A 20,329-nucleotide genomic window follows, 5' to 3' on the forward strand; every position below is an offset into this window, starting at 1 on the left:
GAACGTATGTTAACAGGAATGGCTGGAGAACACTGTTATACTACACTAAACCATACAACATGACACTATTCTATCATAGTGTATGGCATTGCACGACAGTATACAATGCTATACATTACTATTTACCATTGTTATGTTGTACTACACCTCCCTTTATTGGACTTTTCTATACTAAGCAACCTACTCGTACACTGATGTACGCTACACTCTCCTTCGCTACGCTATTCTAAAGTGCACTAGTTTGCATTATACAATTTTGGGGGGGTAAGTTCACCTAAAGTTTTGCATGCCAGAAATCTGCATGTGGTTACCCAATACTGTGAATGCATACGGCATCCTGTCAAATAGGTGACCTCTAACTTATTACCAAACCCTACACCACAGTGTTTATTTACTAAGCTAAATTACACTATTTAGCACCATCATCTTCCCAGCACTTTACAGACATCATCATCGCTGTCCCCATTCACAATCTAAATTCCCTATCAGTGAAAAGTGGGAAGAAACCAGAGAACCAAGAGGAAACACGGGGAGAACCTACAAACTCCTTGCAGTTGTTGTCCTTAGTGGGATTTGAACCCAGGACCCCAGCGCTGCAAATAAACAGTGCTGACCACTGAGCTGCCCAGTGGGGCATTAATCTGTACTACGCTATTCTAAACTACGGTACTTTCTGCTGCCCTGGTCTGGCTTCCAATCCGGACCTCCGTGGCAGCCTGATCAGGGCAGTCTTCACTTTGGTGGCCGACATCTAGTAAACATCAAGACACCCAATATGCCATGCTGCCTACCGGCCCCGATGCCGGACTAGTGCAGTACAAATTTATATCCTACACTACTTTATATTTATTTTACTCGCATAGTGACATTAACTCCACAACTCGTTATGATCACTGTCCCCGATGGGGCTCACAATCTAGATACCATATCAGAATGTCTTTGGAGTGTGGGAGGAAACCCACGCAAACACGGGGAGAACATGCAAACTCCTTGCAGATGTTGTCCTTGGAGGGATTTGAACCCAGGACCCCAGTGCTGCAAGGCTGCAGTGCTAACTACCCAATGGTGGTGCAGCACGGTGCACAATTTTATACAACACAGTAGTACACTATTCTATATACTACGTGTGTTAGGGAGTGCCGCCGTGTGTTGGGCAGTGCCGCCGTGTGTTGGGGAGTGCCGCCGTGTGTTGGGGAGGGCCGCCGTGTGTTGGGGAGGGCCGCCGTGTGTTGGGGAGGGCCGCCGTGTGTTGGGGAGGGCCGCCGTGTGTTGGGGAGGGCCGCCGTGTGTTGGGGAGGGCCGCCGTGTGTTATGGAGTATATTATGCCTTTGATTGTACTGTAGTGCACTTCAGTATACTACATTGTCATTTGCGGTACTATGCTACACTGTGCCGTACCATACCAAAGTGTCTATCCACACTGCCACGCCATACCTTATTCTGTATCCTATACTACGATTTACTATGCTATTTTCTGTAGTACACGTTGGTATACTGTAGTATACTTCATTATACTGCGCCGAACTGTACTACACTTAATAAATCTGAACTAGTATTGTTCACTACCACACTGTACGGTATTATACAACACTGTGCTGCCATATATCCCGACAGGCACTAGGTTGGACTGTATTCTGATACTCCGGTAGTTAGGGAGCTACATATCGCGAGGTGCCATGATGCGTTACACTGTCGAGCCTATTAGTGCTGCTCATAGGGACTAAGAAGCGTGATATGTGGTAAACCCGCTCTCTGTCATAAAGATAATGGTGAGAGAATTTTCCTTGGGGGATAACATGAAGTCAGGACATATTTAGCGTGTTTGGGAAAAAAAAATGCCCCCACAGGTATTTTCAAAGTTATAAAATTGTAGACAGCTGTATTCAGCGATTACTCTGCTCATTCATTCTCGCCTTCGTCAGGAAAAGTGCAACGTCGCTATTCTGCACTCTGTAGGAGCCCCTAAGACAACGCTAGGGGTGCTCGTGTCAAAGGCCGATGGATTGTTATCGTGAAACCCGCCATTTTTATTTTATGGGCCTTCTCAGCGATGTGTAGGAGAAAAACTTTATTGCTCATAGCAACCAATCACAGCACAGCTTTCATTTTTTACTCAGGTCTGGAGAAATGAAAGCTGCGCTATAATTGGTTGCTATGGCCAACAAAGACAGCGACGATGATAAATCTGCCCTTTCAGCCATTTTTTTTTCTTGTAAACTTCTTAAAAATATGTGAAGCTTTGCCCTGAAGACTGATAAAGGCCATGCTTTAGTGTAAGATGCATCAAATTCGTTAAGAGGCGTGCGTCTCTTAATGATTTTGGCGCACCAACTTCTGAAACGCACACCAATCAAGGCCACCACTATTGTGGAATAAATTATGACAAATTTGTTGATCGTTCTCGTCCATTCCCCCGTGCTTCTAATCTCCACACACTTCTAAAACTAGGCGGAGTTGTCGTATTGTTAAAAAAAAAAAAAAAACAACAAAAAGACACGCAAAAAGGCGTAAAATTTGCACCTTTCAAACCATTAAATAATGTCAGATTTCTGGTATAAAAAAAAAAAAAAAAAGGCCAAAAGTATCCTACTTGGCAAAGAATATTTTTTTGTCATACAAAACAAGGAGTATGGTAAAAAAAAAAAGTAGTTTAGACTTTTTCAGATTGTTCTGAACATTCACAATCTGTCTTCAACCATTTTTTCTTCAAGGCTCCCTGTCCCTCTCCCCCTTTTCCCATAATCCGGTGTGTACAATACTCCATCTGTTTGACGTATATTTACCCTGTCAGCCAAACGTCTGGACAGGTAACCGCTCCTGACAAAGGCAGGACCTGCCAAAAATGATCTGCCCCCGTGTTACTCAGTAATCTTTACTGCAGGGCGTAATATCCGTCCTCGCCTGCAACTCTCCAACAATGGGGAGGACTATGGGGCAGGGTAGGGCAACTTTCACTTCTGCTTTTTATAACAATCTGCTGACGTTGCTGCAGAGAAACACGTGTCGGGCAAGATTTTTTTTTTTTTTTTAATTGTAAAAAAAGTGTGTATATATGCATGCTTGTGTATATGTATAGATGGTATGGTTATGTTAAAGCACGTCAATGTGAAATATATGAATAGCAATACAGCTTTTGAATATTAGGAAGCACTTAACATAAAATTTGGCCAAATTATATCTGCCCATCAACCATCGTCAAGGTGGTCTCAAAAACTGATTTCTATGTGTGTGAACACCTCTTAGGCTGACGTTGGCTGATGGGCAGGCATGATTTGGCCAAATTGTGTACTGAGCATCTCATTTTTTTCCTAATATTCAAAAAGCCGTATTGCTATTCATATTTCATGTATTTCACATGAACATGCTTTAGCACGATGGAGGGCAACCTTTTTTTTTTTTTTTTTTGTATATGGAGGTAGCTGCTCCTGGTATGCACCTCTTCACACTAGTCTGGATGTGCCAGTCGTTTGTCACTTCCATTCATTTTGCCTTATAATGCGCTGGATTCCAAAATGACCTGACAACAAGATTCTTCTGCTCTATATTATTACTACATACATTTCAATATATATATGAGTGGTTAAAGAAATTCTGAACTTTAAGAAGGAGAGTACAAAAAAAAAACTGGGTTGTGGCGCAACAATTCGGGACCCCATACTTGATGAGAAGTGGTGGTTCTAAACACACCCGGCATATCATAATATACATTTTGGTTACTCTTATTTTTGGCAGACGTATATAAGTATACAAGTGTGTATATGTATGTGTAGATTTATATATATATGTAAGTCTGTATATATATATATATATATATATATATATATATATATATATATATATATATGTGTGTGTATGTATATGTGTGTGTGTGTGTATATACATATATATGGTAGAACTCCCGATCGCTTTTAATCAGGCTTCCTCTCTGCTCTGTGCAGTATTTTTAGAAGTGGTGATCTGCTCAGAGCAGACTTCCTCGTTCATTGAGGACATGTATTCCAAAAGCTGGCATATTCTGAGGCTCTTGACCTTGATACTCTTGCGTGGCCTTAGTTGGCTTTAAAGGAACCCTCTGTTAAAAGTATACGGTATACTACTTTCTTCCAGAAACAGATTTGTCCATGTTTTCAACAGTAGAACCTGCAGTTCCATGAACAACCTGTAGGCAGGGGTGGTGTTGTGGAGTCGATTTTTCATTCATTCATTCATTCATTCATTCATTTATTTATTTTTTTATTTTTTTATAAAGGATCCATGTTTGCTAGACTTAAAAAAACCTCTTTGGGCCTAACAAGTCGAATCTTGACACAGTGAAGTGCTCTTATTGAATCGCTATATCACATACTGCCTACTAAACTTCTGCAGAAGGCACATCCGTGTAAAGTAATACCCAGGAAATAAAATATTTCTCCAGTTAATAACATTTTAGATTCTTTTTTTTATTTCTATAGCTTTCTTCCCATTTGCATCGTTCACTTTGTCACACGGGCCTGTGAATAGTCTTTGCTGACAAATGGCAGGATCTTCTGGCCTCCATTAATGCTGTAGTATTGGGATCAGTCAGGATCCATACTAAAAATCAATTAGTCAAATATATATATTCTCTGAAATCTATATTATTTGTCCTTGTGCAGGTATTTTAATACTGTAGCCATTATTATTGACTGAAATGATGTATATTTTTTAAAAATGTTTAAGATATTTTTTTTTTAACCTGGTGTTATCGCCGCAGTTCTCCTGAATCCGATTCTGTTTTTCTTTTTTTCCTGCGACCCTTAGTTCCTGATTTATGGCCCTCTCTAAGTCTAATATCTATAGCCAACTGGGCAGGCTCCCGAAGTGTTCTTTGTGGGCGGGTTCTTAGGTTCTACTCCCAGTTGGCTAAAACAATAGATTTTTGTATAGAAATGAGCAGCTTATATCTCAGGCATAGAGAGTCACAGGAAAAAAAGAAAAATTGTGCCAGATTCAGGAGAATTATATATAATTTTATTTTGTGGTCCTCTTTCAAATGGCTCCGATATAGCGAAGACATCCATTTCCATACAGGTTCTTGCGGTTGTTTTAATCACGTTTCCTCGTATATTTGAATGTTACACTATATGCCCTCAGGAATCTCCACCATTGTACATACATCTGACAAACCTCAAAACAAATTTTTATTGAAGTCTAAAAAAAAAAAAAAAAAAAAAAAATATGATTTACCTGTTAAATTACCCAGAAAAGCAAATGTTTTTCTTTTTCAAATTTTACTGCCATTTGGATATTGTGCAATACGGTTCATTGTTTGCATATTGGTTTATCACTCTTGGATTTATAAAAGCGGCTTTGTAAATCGCTTCTTACAAATACTTAGCGGAATTTTAATATGGTTCGTTGAATCATTCACATTCAGAAATGTGCAAATTTTTCTTTTATCACTTTGAATAAAATTTTACCTACAAGCAGCCTTAAATTTCTGCACCTTGATTTTTCTCGGTGGTAAAGACAGCGCCATTCCCTGGTCCTCCTTTTTTGGCATTTATATTTGTATACATTTTTTTTTTCCTAATAGATTTATTGACTATTGTTTCTTAAATGCCTTTTTTTTATTGCTGTATACATTGAGATCTTAAAATATTGAATAAAACTTTTTATCCTTTTTTTTTTTTAAAAAAAAGAAAAATTAATAGTCTTAAAAAGGAGTGAAAAAAAGTACAAATATAAAGTTGTAAATGGGGAGTAGAGAGCAATATCGCCCCCCCATAAAATTGATAAAATAAAATAGAATCTTAAGTTAAATATTTAAAGAATTCCGAAACGCAAACGTGTTTTTTTTTTTTTTTTTTTTTTTTTTTTTAATCTACGTGCCATTTTGGAATTTTTTCTGGCATTACCAAGTTTTGTGAGAGTGGAAAACTTTACCATTATCCGTTTGCCGCTGACACCTCTAAGCAGTAGGGATGAGTGGGTTGTGTGGGATCGTAGCCAGGCATTCATTATAGCTGGAAAGTGTAATTTCTTCACGTTTCATGTAGTCATTCAAAAGTCCAAGACCACATCAGGGAACTGTGACTACTTTGTGCAGCGCCTTCGGAATTTAAAGTTTCCCACAAAATGGGATTTTACCAGTGAGTCTAATATGAAGGACTGCGGTATTGAAAGAGGTGGCACCTAAAGCTACTTTTTCAGATGTGGCATTGATTTCCTGATGGTTGGAGTTTTATTTCACATGTGTACCGTATTTCATTTTTTGATTTGGCGGTTACATTTTTAAGAATTTTCTGCAGGTAACACAGAGTAGCTACATAACTCTACTCCGTATGGAGATACCATAGATAGAGGGTGCCGTACAGCATTTGCCCAGGTTGACTCTACTATCCTTAGTAATATAGTAGAGCCGTCTGATAGAAAGGGTTGTCTGTGTCATAACTTGAAGATCGTTGTTCTCAATGCGAAATCGCCAACATGGGTCTTCAATAGAGTTGAGAAAACGATTTGCAAGGCTCTGGAACTTCATCCTACCTTCCAGCATTCCTGGCTTCTCTTCTGATTATTAGAACCAGTGGTGTCACACTTCTACGAGTCTCACCAGACCTTCTTATCAGAAGAGTCATTGGAGATCCTGGAAGTTAGGAGGTGGTTTGTACTCAACTGGTGGCCATCGAGTACCGACATGGACGCTGGGCCAACTTTTTGCAAATAGTTTTTCTCAACTCTAGTCTTCACGTAAGGGACTTTTTGGGTCCATCTGCAACACCAATTGTAGGAACACATCTTTGTTGTCTCCTGAAGATAACTGCAGTCTTCATGCTCTATCAATGTATGTGGACGTTATGGAGGGGAGTCCTCGGTTATGAGCCCATTGTAGCAGACTCAAGCCACCCACTTTAAAGCTCGTCGGGACTCTATTGAAGATATCCAGTTGTCATTATATATATTCTTATGTATCACAGAATTGATAAATAAGCCCAAATTGAAAAATGAAATCAGTGTTACTAGTCTAAGGTAAGGTGGCCATCTCCTTGGTAGTCCTTCAGCTTGACTTTGAAAACTCCTAACCTTTTAGAGCTCCTTGCTGCCTTTCCTTATTCCGATCATACTGTACATACCCCAAAAAATATAAAAAAGCAAAGAAGCCCTATATCTGAGGATCACAGCTATCTAATCCTTGGTCAACATCAGCTAGCTGTCCTACATTTCATAATTGTGAGAATATATTTTTCCGTTCTCATTGAGGCCTCTCGCTACAGTAGGGTGTGGGTGTTTTTGGTGTTCGGCAGCTGTCACAGAGTGAAACTCGACACATTTCACATATTCTATGATTACTGCCGAGGCCACAAAGTTGTAAATGTCTCGTATCTCCTTGTAATTTGTTCTGTAATGTCATAAGAAAATTAGAGAGGCGCGATGAGCATACACTGAACAGATGACCGTAACCGGCTTCCTCTTCTTGCAGATGAAAACCATGACTTTCAACGCTAAAATGAACTAAACAACGATCTTCAAGAAAAGCCCGAGTCTGCAAACAACGGAAATGTCTGAACAGTATTAATTCAAGAGGATCAATGCTCGTCGGCTTGAGAACCGCGGAAGTGGGGCCTACCATGGTGACACTAATCACAGAGAAGCTGCAGAACCAAAGCTTGGATGACCTGTCTTGCAAAACGTATAATATTAATCTGGTATGTCTTGTATTATTTGGGGGTCTTCGTGTAGAGATATTACACAATGAGTGTTGTGTTAAAATTTTTTATGTTTACATAATTTAAAGCCATACATTTATTATTTTTTTATGTTTTTCTCTTGTACTTACCTGGCTTATGGTTCTGCCAGATGTGTTGACTACTTTTTCTTGACATATAGCTTGTATGTGTGTTCTGAAGTGGTCACTGGAAGTTTCCAGATTGGAAAATTTCCAGGTTTCTGGCCATTTGTTGGTTTTGGTGGGAGTAGTGTTCTTGGGTTAAATATTCCTCATTGAAATTACACGTAAAACTTTTTGGAAAACAATTGACCAATTTTCGTAGTCAGAAGCTGACCCTAAAAGGTTTTCGAATAAGTCTGGTTGAGTGTCTTGAGTTTTCCCAATTGGAGCGATTCCCAGGAAGACCTTCAGATCAAAGTAACACATGGGCTTTCTTAGTCTTTTTTTGTGACTTTTTATGGTACATAGAGCCGAGTCCTAAGTTCGGGATCCTTTCTCTGATATCCGTATGCCATTATTGGGCATGGGGAACGGGTTTGTTGTTAAGGAATTAAAGGACAGCCCCTGAATAAAGAAAACGAGCTAGTGCTTTTTCAATGGACTACACTGCATTATGGGAGTATGTGGCTATCGTGAAAGTAATTGAGACTTATAACTCGGCAAACAACTTGTGAGTAGACATTGTTTAGGAGTAGTGAAGCAGTCCTGGATTTTGGCTTGACTAGAAGGATCCCATCAGATGATTTCAGGGTAAACATAGTCATTAAAATGTAATGTAATAAAAAAAGATAATGAAAGTAACAACAGTGCAAAATATCTACACTTAGTGGTTTGCAGGTCAGTTTTCTAGCAAATTACTAAGGTAAATTGTGCATTCATAGTTAGCATGGTCAATATAGGTGATGTTTTTCAAACTAATCCTTTAAGTTAGAGAACCTGTCACTTGCCATAAGTAATATTTTTGTTTTTACCTGGTGTAAATTCCGCTGTCCTCCTGAATCCGGCATTGTTTTCTGTTGATCCTGAGCATCTACAGTTCTGGAAACGTTAATTATGGCCCCATAAGATGCTCCATATAGACACTTGCTCCATATAATGCTGCACAAACGTTAATTATGGCCCCATAAGATGCTCCATATAGACACTTGCCCCATATAATGCTGCACAAACGTTAATTATGGCCCCATAAGATGCTCCATACAGACACTTGCCCCATTTGCTGTTGCTGCGATAAAAAAAAAAAATCACATACTCACCTCTTGTCGCTCAGGCCTCCGGCACTTGCTATATTCACCTTTCCTTGTTCCGGTGCTGCTCCGTCTTCAGCGTCTTCTGCATTGATGTTCAGGCAGTGGGCGCGCACTAACCACGTCACCGCGCCCTCCGACCTGAGCGTCACTGCAGAAGACGCTGAAGACTGAGCGGCATCGGAACAAGGAAAGGTGACTATCGCGCAGCGCTCCCCCACCCCATTATACTCACCTGCTCCTGGCGCGGTCCCTGCAGGTCCCTGGTTCCCCGGCGCCGCAGCTTCTTCCTGTACTGAGTGGTCACCGTTACCGCTCATTACAGTAATGAATATGCGGCTCCACCTCTATGGGAGGTGGAGCCACATATTCTTTACTGTAATGAGCGGTACCATGTGACTGCTCAGTACAGGAAGAAGCTGTGGCGCCGGGGAACCAGGGACCTGCAGGGACCGTGCCAGGAGCAGGTGAGTATAATTAGACAGACCCCGCTCCCCCTCCCCTGCCGACCCCTGGGTATGACTCGAGTATAAGCTGAGAGGGGGACTTTCAGCCAAGAAAAATGGGCTGAAAATCTCGGCTTAGACTTGAGTATATACGGTATTTGATTTCCAGGATTTCTGTCCAGCGGTCAAGGTGGTCTGTGATCGCTAGACCTACTTTTCACTGGCATCCTTGGCTCCTCGTGTATACTTGATGCTTTAAGAATGACATCACAGTGGGCCTACAAATCAGAAGACATGTGAGGGAATCCGGCAGGTCAAAAGTGATTCGTAGGGCTCCCGTCCAGTAGCCACATCAGTATTGTGTCCATTGGTTATTAGCCCTGCAAACCACCACCTACTCTTTGACATCGCTTCCGAGCCCCGCTAAAACGTTCTGGATGCATCACGCCACAATGTTGCACTGGGCCTACAAACCAGAAGAGACGCTGGTAATTCTAGCAGGTTTGAGGCTGTTTGTAGAGCTTTTGTCCAGAGGCCATGTCTGTATTCCCTGACCACCAGTAAACCAAGAAACTGTAGGAGAGATCACCTCAAAGTAGGGTCTTATCCGAGAAATAGTTAGTTTAGCACTCAGATTAAACTCACTTGTTTAATCTTTTAAAAACGCATATAATGTAGAAAATCATCCTCAGCGGATCCACGGGTCAGCAAGCGACCATCAGGCATCAGACTTTAAAGGGAGTTAGTGGAAAATATTCCGTTCTGCCAACAGAATGGAGACGTATATCCCAGTATGGAACAGTTAGGTGGTGGTTTATTTCAACGCGTTTTGAAGTATAGAACTTTTTCTTCAGGAAAAGCCACGTGTATGATACATGTGGTTTTTCCTGAGGAAGTTCTATACTTCGAAACGCGTTGAAATAAACCACCACCACCTTACTGTATCAAACTGGGATATACGTCTCCATTCTGTTGGCAGCGCGGAATATTGTCCACTAACTCCCTTTACAGTCTGACCACCAGTTGGGAGACCACCTTCTTTTTTGAATAGTAGGCTCAGTACAGTGTCATGCATACAAGTCATTCCCTTTGGCCTACAAATTAGAAGACGTTCTGTGGATTCCAGCAGCTCGGAGACGGTTCCTGGATCTCCCATCCAGTGACCATTTTAGTCATCTTTGACCATCGGATGGGAAACCTATGAACCATCTCCTACTCACTTGCTTCACTTCCAAGTAGTAGGCTCACTGCGATCTCATGCACTGCACACATGTTACGCTGGGCCTACAAATCAGAAGAGGCGCCAAGGATTTCATCAGGTCGGAGGCGGTATGTAATGCTCCCATCCAGCAGCCACGGACTACAGATCTGGCCCCTGAAGCAAGGTCTTTTTATGGTTTTTTTCCCACTCATTTTTAAGATTTATCTACAATAACCCAAGGCTGGAGCTTTGCTTTAACATTCATCTTTATGGGAAAATAAGTTATTTTTTTCTCCCATCTACGGTAGTTTTCAGTCAGCGATCATTATCTCATTAGCCCAGGGGTGCAGCTTTTGCCGGGAACGTAACCACCTGTGAAATCTCTGGGTCCTGCCTGGTTGGTGTCCTATGCAAATCAGCTTTGAGGCTGGTTTCACACTTGCGTTTTTGTCTGCAGCGTTTTTTGCACAAAAAAACGCATGTGTTTTTTCCCCTATATTTAACATTGAAAACGCATGCGTTTTTTTTGTTTGCGTTTGGTCGCGTTTTCAAACGCATGCGTTTTTTTTCTGCATGCGTTCATTTTCAAAAATGCAACCTGTAGTATTTTTTTGCGCGTTTTTAAGCACATGCGTTTGTTTGCGTTAAAAACGCATGCGTTTTTATAGAAAAACCCCAGAAAACAGACTGAAAAGCCACCCACCACCATCAAGGTGATAAAGGGATCCAAACCCTAACTCTACCCCTAACCTCACCCCTAACAGTTTAATGAACATTTTCTGACAGTCATAGTGCCACGTATTTAAGTGCCACGTATCACTTATTTCAGTGCCACGTATTTCAGTGCCACGTATCACGTATTTCAGTGCCACGTACCACGTATTTCAGTGCCACGTATCACGTATTTCAGTGCCACGTATTTCAGTGCCACGTACCACGTATTTCAGTGCCACGTATTTCAGTGCCACGTATTTCAGTGCCACGTACCACGTATTTCAGTGCCACGTACCACGTATTTCAGTGCCACGTATTTCAGTGCCACGTACCACGTATTTCAGTGCCACGTACCACGTATTTCAGTGCCACGTATCACGTATTTCAGTGCCACGTATTTCAGTGCCACGTATTTCAGTGCCACGTATTTCAGTGCCACGTACCACGTATTTCAGTGCCACGTACCACGTATTTGAGTGCCATGTAGTTCAGTGCCACGTATCACGTATTTGAGTGCCACGTATTTCAGTGCCACGTATCACGTATTTCAGTGCCACGTATTTTAGTGCCACGTATTTCAGTGCCACGTACCACGTATTTCAGTGCCACGTACCACGTATTTGAGTGCCACGTAGTTCAGTGCCACGTATCACGTATTTCAGTGCCACGTATTTCAGTGCCACGTATTTCAGTGCCACGTATTTCAGTTACGTTTAGGGGTTAGGGTTACGGTGACCAGGACATTCTTCTAATAAAAAGCTAACCCTAACCCTAGCTAATTCTACTATTAGTGGATTTTCTAGTTGATTTTTTTCATGAAAAAAAAAAAAACGCATGCGTCTAAAAAACGCAGCGTTTTGCCGCGATTACATGCGTTTTTTCACACATGCGTTTTTTTAAAAAACGCATGCAGATAAAAACACAAGTGTGAAACCAGCCTTATAATATATAAATTATAACTGGTCCCACCCATTGTTTTTCCTGAAGTTGCATCAGTTTAGGGATTTATTGGCGAGCTGATGATCTCCAGTGACCTAATTTACAAGTCATTGCAATTTTTTTTAGATGGATAGGATTTGAAGGCTCAGTAATACTCGGTGAGATGAGCTCCCTGGACTCCATGCCATGAGTCACGTCTATTGAGATAATCAGGCGAGATCGTTTAATAAATGGGAACACTGTGTGTCTGACTTGCACAAGAAATTTGGGGACATTTCAAGTTCTTTTTTATTTTCTTGGTATCTTGTCAAGATCACATTGTCCAGACGTCTTTAAACTTGTAAACTTTTGTACAGTCCCTTTATCAGTCAGAAACTGCAATGGGGTTGCCCAAACTGACTCCCTCACCCTAAATGACCCTCTAGCTATTAGAGGGAAGTAATGAGGACTCTCTGCTAAAATAAGCTTGAGTCCATGTATACCAGGGCCAGTTCATGGTGTGGCAAGCTGGGCACTTGCCAAGGGTTCCTGTTTCCTAAGGGGGTTGCCAAGTTTTGGACCCATGTGAGTAGAGCGGAAAAACATTCCATTTCGCAGTCGGACCTTGTAATCAAAAATAGGTTGAAAATAACTCTAGAATTGCGGGATGATGCGGAAACTGTATGGCAGTATTATGTGAGCTCTTCAAGCGAGTACTATAAGAATACTGCATGTTTGGCACTATAATGTTGGTGATTGCATATTATATTTAGTGGAATTAGGAGAATGACATAAGTGGTCATTTAAACTGATAACTCTGCCCACCAAAAGATTGAAATTAATGTTGTATAGCGGTATTATTTGAGCATGTATTTGCAATATTATGTAGAAACTATATTGCAGTACTATTATGTGGGTTCAGAGATAATTATGTGACTACTGCGTATTGTGGTGGTTAGTAGGCCGGAAAAACATTAATTTACACTGATCACAAGATTGGAATTAAGTATTGTATAGCGCTATTTAGAAACTATATGACAGTATTATGTGGACTGTAAAGAGATAAGTTTATGAATACTGTATAGAATTTGTCATTACATGGCCAGCAGAGCGCACCTATAAATTGACATCTTTGCCCAACAATAGAAATTAATACTGAAATGAGTTTTGTATAGCTGTATTATATCAGCAAATCATTGCAGTATTATGTAGGTTCTCTAAGGGAGTGAACTGGATGAATACTGCATATTATTATTATGCATAGTATTATTTTAGAACCAACAAAAAACGTCCTGAAAATGCCTGGCTACTTGGTAGTACCAGCCCGTCTTCAATAAAAGTGAAGCTATACACAGCAGAAATAGTAGCGTCTTATTATAACGGTTTTATTTATTGTTACTACACCCCACCATACAAGCTCAACGCTTGTCATTACTTTGGTTCTGAACTGGTTAACAGCACTCACTGCTGTGACCTTGCCCTTCGGGAGTCTGCAGGATGGTGATATGATGGGTGCGGTGGAGACGCCATGAACGTATAGGGAGGATCCTATATGTTCTGAATAGTCCTACTGTTAAAAACCCTTTGCCTCTAGCTACAGCGCGTTTCCTCTGTTACAACCGTAGTGTGCAACCTGTTTCTTCCTAGCTGCATAACTACAACTCCCAGCGTTTTGTGACGACACTGAGCCGTGGACCGCCGATCTTTACAGCGTTTATCTTGCATGCACTAAATAGGTTGTTGATTTTTGTTATTTTTTTGCCTTTGTTTTTGGTAATGCTCACAAGATCGAGAGTTTTCTGGATCCGTTTACATACTTGCAGTTTTTTCTTAGCCATGTGTCCTAACTATAGGGGACTTCTGCTTTAAATCTTAGTAGTTGTCTGGTGTAAAGAAGTAATCACAGATCCTCACGGTAGATTGGTGAGGGTCTGACCACTGGGACGCGCACCGATTGGCCGATCAGGGCACTTTTATCAGCACATATGTTGGAGTACCGCTCTATTTATCCTATATGGTGCTGCCGGATGACCCCGAGCAAAGCATTCGACAGCCCCTTAAGCTGCCCATAGACATTAGACATCTGAAGCGGCCAATTATGGTCTCGTGTAGGGGGTTGCTGGCCAACTAATGGTCGGAAGAGATGTTGATTGCATTGTTCTCCTGAGATAAGTCACTGGCCGACATGTCAGTCGGTGGCTTTCTCATAGAGAACACTGGAACACTCGAGTGAACGAGCGCTATCGTGTACACCAGAGTCTGCGGAGATGGCTATTGGCTGAGCGACTCCCAACCCTTTCTATCAGTGATATGTGACCCATTTTCTTTGGTGGGCGTCCCAGCAGTTACCCCCCCCTACCTACCTATAAGGTGATAACTTCCTTTCACAGGACAAGTTGATCAAAACCTCTGATTTTGGCTTGGACCAGTTGACCAACCAGTGTGTATACCAGTTTCTCCTGATTCTTCCCCGACATGGAGGAAAAGAAATTTAATCGCCCAAAATTTTTGCTTTCAGGGAAGATGAGGTAGCCAGCATGGGGTGACCTACGGTTATTTGCTATGCCAAGCTCTTGTATACGGCAAGGTGCGGAGAGAGGGCTACCTGTCGAACAAACATTTGCCTGACCGCTATCCCATGTGTATGGCCATCTTTACCTTCAGTGGTTTTGACTTTGGTTGAAAAATGGTCGTCATCGGCCAAATGTGGTAGCCATGGGTCCGACTGCTTACACCCCTGTATTAGTAGGCCACAATACTGGACTGGGGTGTCCCTATGGCACTACCTAAGTTGTCTACTAGACATTTTATAACCTAGCAGGTAATCCTACTCATCTGTACCACACATAGGTCCATGCTGGTCACCCTTTGATGGTGCAATCTAGTGCCAACAGCTAGTTATATATAACATTTTTTTATTTTTTGACTTGAGATTTTCACATTGAGAAATACTCCAGTGAGCCTCGCCCCTATGCTGCGGCTGGTAACAAGGAACAATAGCATGCACTCTATTGCAAAACGAGGCCAGACTGCAATTTGTGTCCCTTTTTTATTCACCTCGTAGCAAAGTATCTGAAAACAATGCGGTACTTTACCTACGTGGGAACGTTCGCTGCTTAGGCAGGAGACTTTTTTTTTTAATTTATACAATTATCTTCACTCTTTACTATCTTCTTCACAGTTTTACATGTGAAACTTTTTGGTGTTTAGAAAAAATTTCATGACTTTCTCCTAATAAAATTATACAGCCCATTAGGCGTGTATAAATGTTTTTTTGCAAAAAGACAATGGAAACGTTAATCTTTAATTTATGATTTCAATTTCAAAAAGTTTCTTTTGGGACTTGAATTATTACATTTTTGGCTGTGGTCTATGGCAAATTAGCAAACTTTTGTCCTGTTGTTCCCTCCGCTGTCGTGTTTATCATGGGTAATGATTAGTGATGAGCGAACGTGTTCTGAAAAGGTGTTATCCGCCATGATCGGGTGCTATCCCTGTGTCTTCGGCGGGTTCGATTAAGTTTGAGTCCCCCCGCCCCTGCAAGTCTCAAGGCTGTTCAACCGCCGCAACACATGCAGGGATTTTTGAGCATGCCGAAGACTCGGTTAGCACCCGATCATGGCGGATAGCATAGCACCTTATCCCAACACGTTCGCTCATCACTAATAATGATCATGAATCGCTCATGGCCAACAAAGTCCAATTAGGCAATTTATTGATGATGTACCCAACGGGCTTTTACTGTCAGGCCCAAATTCAGACATCAAAGTCCAAGTACGGGACTGGTCGTCGACTCCGACAGCTTGTCATATGCCTATGAGGTTGTCATGTTTGGGTCACGAGACGTGTGGTTGCTCCATGCATCACGGAACATACTTGGACCATGATATACAGATGTCGGAATTCGGCCTAGGTGAAAAGGGGTCATCATCCGACAATCCGAGAAATCATACTAATGAACTCCATGGCCCCAATTTGTCATTAGTGTTTTTTTTTTTCCAGAAGTCACTTTCCTTTTTTGTCTTTTGTAGTATCAGTTGACGTTTTCGACGCCAATTATTTCAAAATGATGATTCATGAATTTGTCGCAAAGTAAGAAGTGGTCTTTTCTTTCTGTCTTGAACTGTTTTTAGCGATCAAAAGTATTTCTTCACACCAGAGGGCACAAAAATTGAGCTGAAATTCTGGCGTACTCAAAAATACACCTGGGAAGGGAGAGGGGGGGAGACTTCAGTGGACCTGCAACAAATTCGGCAAGTCGGGCAAAAATGGCAAACACATGTAAAATAGACTTAAATGCCAAAAGAGAATATTCGAGTGCAAACGAGATGAAAGGCACAAAACTAGACAAAAAACAGGAGCAAAGGCAAAAATGAATCGGGGCCCATGAGTTCAGAACAACGTGTTTATTACTATATAATTTATTGGAGACAATCAAGGCCAGGACAAAGGTTAGGCAGAATAGTTGGCTGCCTAGGGCCATATTGCCCCATGTTTTTGTTAATTTTTACAATGGGTAGGGCCACCTCTGAACACTCTGTGGTTCCTCCCTGACCTTTAAGTGCCGAAAGAGTGTATTTAAGGATGTTTACGTTCACAGCGGAGAAAAAAAATAATTCTCCTATCATTTCAGAGGAAGCGTCTGAACAATGGTATCTTTTTTGGCGGAGCAAAGAGTAAATCAGAAACCAGAAGGCATCTGAGCAAAGAAGTTTGTTAATGAAGCGCGTTTCGCTCTGTTGCATAAATCAATATAGATCCAAACGCTTGTAAATTCAAGCTAAATGGCACAATTGCAGGGGACTCGACGGTGCCAACCGGAGCAGAGAGGTAGCTCTAGGAGGCTCCTGAGGGCACACCAAGGCGTAAAGCCACACATGAAGGTGCCAGTATTAAAAATGACAAATGGTACATGGGAACCATCTTACCTAATTTTGCATTAAGGCCCAAGACCTTAAATTTTGCCTTCAAACGATAGACCAGCAAAGATCAAAAGTCCATCCCTTATATTTGCCACCTTGGCCACTCAGCTGTGTTGAAAGGGATCACATGAAGTGACAGATTGGATGAGAGTCTGTTCAGAGGAGCCATCTCTAGGCCACTGGTATTTTTTTTTTAAGGGGGTTGTCGGGTTAAAACAAGTTATCGCCTATCTGCCGAATAGGTGATAACTTGCTGATTGTTGGGTGTGCCACTGCTGGGTTCCTCACCGATTTGGCAGATCTGGGAGCTTTTGTCCCCGTTACAAGATGGCGCTGCAGATCGGACTCCTATCTGCCACTTCATTCAGTCCCAATTGGGCTGCCATAAAAAAAAAGCGGAGTACAGCGCCCGGCAGCCCCTTAAAGATTGGGCGGAGCTGAGGTTGCGCATGCGCACTGCCGCTTGATACTTACCGGGAGGAAAGTTCCCCGTCCTGCCAATCGGTGCAGGTCCCTGCGGTCAGACCGTGGATAGGTGATGTCTTTTTACCGGACAACCCCTTCATCTCTTCTAAATCTTATAACTATTCATACTTATTACACCACGACCTTAAGAATTATTTTGAAATGTGTAGGTCATGTATACGCTAACTAAATAAATGTATTTCTTCGAAGCATATGAAAAAAAGAGTGTCTTTGCCAATCAGTGTCGATCAACAAAAAAACTGCCGTTTCGTATCCATGGTTACAGACTACAGACGAACCCTGTGTAGTCAGATCCATATTACTCCTTACTCTCTCTGCCTTTTTCTACGATGTGGGTTAGTATGAAGCTGTTGGAGAAGGAACTGAGTAGCCATGACAACACATAACTCTGCATGGGAGCTGTATACGCAAAATAGTGTGATTTTTAATAGCAAAGGGGTGCATTTAATACAAAATGTTTTGTAATGAAAGTTGATTTCTGGTGTTTGACATTTCTTGATTGATTTACAGACTGATAACATTTCATGACTCAACCTAAAGGATGACTACGACCCCATAAATCCAATTTCCTTCGTAGTTCTTTTTTTTGTGTGTGTTTGGGAAAAATCTGATTAATACAGACTGACCGGGGGGTGGGGATTAAATGAATATACTGTTTGGCAGATGAATATTACTCAGGCCTTCAGCTCAATGGGAATTTTCGGCTTACCGTAGGTACGGAGGGAGGCTCGGCAGCAATCTGCCCACTTACCGTAATGTCTCTGCCTCTTACTTTGCTCTATTAATCAGATTTTTCTACAAATGTGTATATACAAATCTATTACCTCTGTAATGTTATGTTGTTATACGTGTGTGATATGTTACCCCAATATTTGGGATACCCCAATTGTGAAGTTTTACCCTTAGAAATGGACAGTCATATACCAGTGAATATTTTTTTTTATATATAATCCCTACTACTCACATTTATGATTTATGTTATATATTTTCACACCATGTGCTTTGTTGTATGGTGTTGAAGTTTCTTTCCCTTTGGTTAATTTCAGCGCTCATCTGAGAAGCTGAACAATGAAGGCAGCTTGTTCCCTTACGAAATCAATGGTAAGTTTTTTTTTTGTTTTTTTTTAAAAGAAACGTAAGCAGAGTTTTTTTTTTCTTTAGGGTTTTTTTTTTTTTTTTTTTTAAATTCCAAAAAAAGCAAGGTGTCTGATAAAGAGAAGAATCCTTTTCTGTTGCAAAACAGATGCAAGGGGAGAAATAGGCTTGAAAATGTGGCTCGAGAACCCGCTGGCTCAAACTGGTCCTAGAACAATGTCCTCGAATCCAGGGCTGATGGTGATTTTATGCCTGTAAAGGGCTTTGCATAATAAATCCTGGTCTGCATCATTGGCTGGAAGAGACGGACGACAGATTTTGTCCCATCCGTCTGATGTTTCAATGGACCAGCAAGTATCAGCCGAGACTCCCAGACAAAAAGCAAAATCCCTTCTTAATGTTCAGATACTGCCCGTAAATGATGAAATCTACTTCCCTATTAAGTATTTTTTCTTTGTTTGAGGAAGTTTTTAAGTGTTTTTTTTCTTTTGGTCATACTAATAATGGCCACAAATTTGAGGTATACAAGAGAACAGATACTGCAGTGATAGAAAGTGTATGAAAATGAGCATGACTTATTCTATTTATGATACCCATACATTCCCCGTAGATGTTTGAACCCCTTGATGTCCCACTGGTTGCGGGCTCCCCTGGATGTGACCCACTGGGTGCGGGCTCCCCTGGATGTGACCCACTGGGTGCGGGCTCCCCTGGATGTGACCCACTGGGTGCGGGCTCCCCGGGATGTGACCCACTGGGTGCGGGCTCCTCGGGATGTGACCCACTGGTTGCGGGCTCCCCGGGATGTGACCCACTGGGTGTGGGCTCCCCAGGATGTGACCCACTGGGGGCGGGCTCCCCTGGATGTGACCCACTGGGCGCGGGCTCCCCGGGATGTGACCCACGGGTTGTGGGGTCTCCAGGATATGACCCACTGGGTGCGGGCTCCCCGGGATGTGACCCACTGGGTGCGGGCTCCCCTGGATGTGACCCACTGGGTGCGGGCTCCCCTGGATGTGACCCACTGGGTGCGGGCTCCTCGGGATGTGACCCACTGGGTGCGGGCTCCTCGGGATGTGACCCACTGGTTGCGGGCTCCCCAAGATGTTACCCACTGGGTGTGGGCTCCCCAGGATGTGACCCACTGGGTGTGGGCTCCCCAGGATGTGACCCACTGGGTGTGGGCTCCCCAGGATGTGACCCACTGGGGGCGGGCTCCCCTGGATGGGACCCACTGGGGGCGGGCTCCCCTGGATGGGACCCACTGGGCGCGGGCTCCCCGGGATGGGACCCACTGGGCGCGGGCTCCCCGGGATGGGGCCCACTGGGCGCGGGCTCCCCGGGATGGGGCCCACTGGGCGCGGGCTCCCCGGGATGGGGCCCACTGGGCGCGGGCTCCCCGGGATGGGGCCCACTGGGCGCGGGCTCCCCGGGATGGGGCCCACTGGGCGCGGGCTCCCCGGGATGGGGCCCACTGGGCGCGGGCTCCCCGGGATGGGGCCCACTGGGCGCGGGCTCCCCGGGATGGGGCCCACTGGGCGCGGGCTCCCCGGGATGCGGCCCACTGGGCAAGGGCTCCAAAACCACAATTTTATCCTGCACTTTTTTTTTT

General features: G+C 42.8%; 1 protein-coding gene across 2 annotated transcripts in view; it reads left to right on the plus strand.

The window, feature by feature from the left end:
• Nucleotides 1–20,329, plus strand: part of FAM53A (family with sequence similarity 53 member A) — a 70,314-nt gene that overhangs the window by 14,432 nt on the left and 35,553 nt on the right. For both annotated transcript variants that reach the window (XM_077280206.1, XM_077280205.1), the window contains exons 2-3: nucleotides 7,440–7,665; nucleotides 18,669–18,723. In XM_077280206.1, coding sequence (XP_077136321.1) covers nucleotides 7,549–7,665; nucleotides 18,669–18,723 — 172 coding nt within the window. In that variant the 5' untranslated portion in view covers nucleotides 7,440–7,548. The remainder of the gene's footprint in view (nucleotides 1–7,439; nucleotides 7,666–18,668; nucleotides 18,724–20,329) is intronic.

This window comes from Ranitomeya variabilis, chromosome 1 (genome assembly GCF_051348905.1).
Source record: "Ranitomeya variabilis isolate aRanVar5 chromosome 1, aRanVar5.hap1, whole genome shotgun sequence".
Taxonomy (NCBI): Eukaryota; Metazoa; Chordata; class Amphibia; order Anura; family Dendrobatidae; genus Ranitomeya; species Ranitomeya variabilis.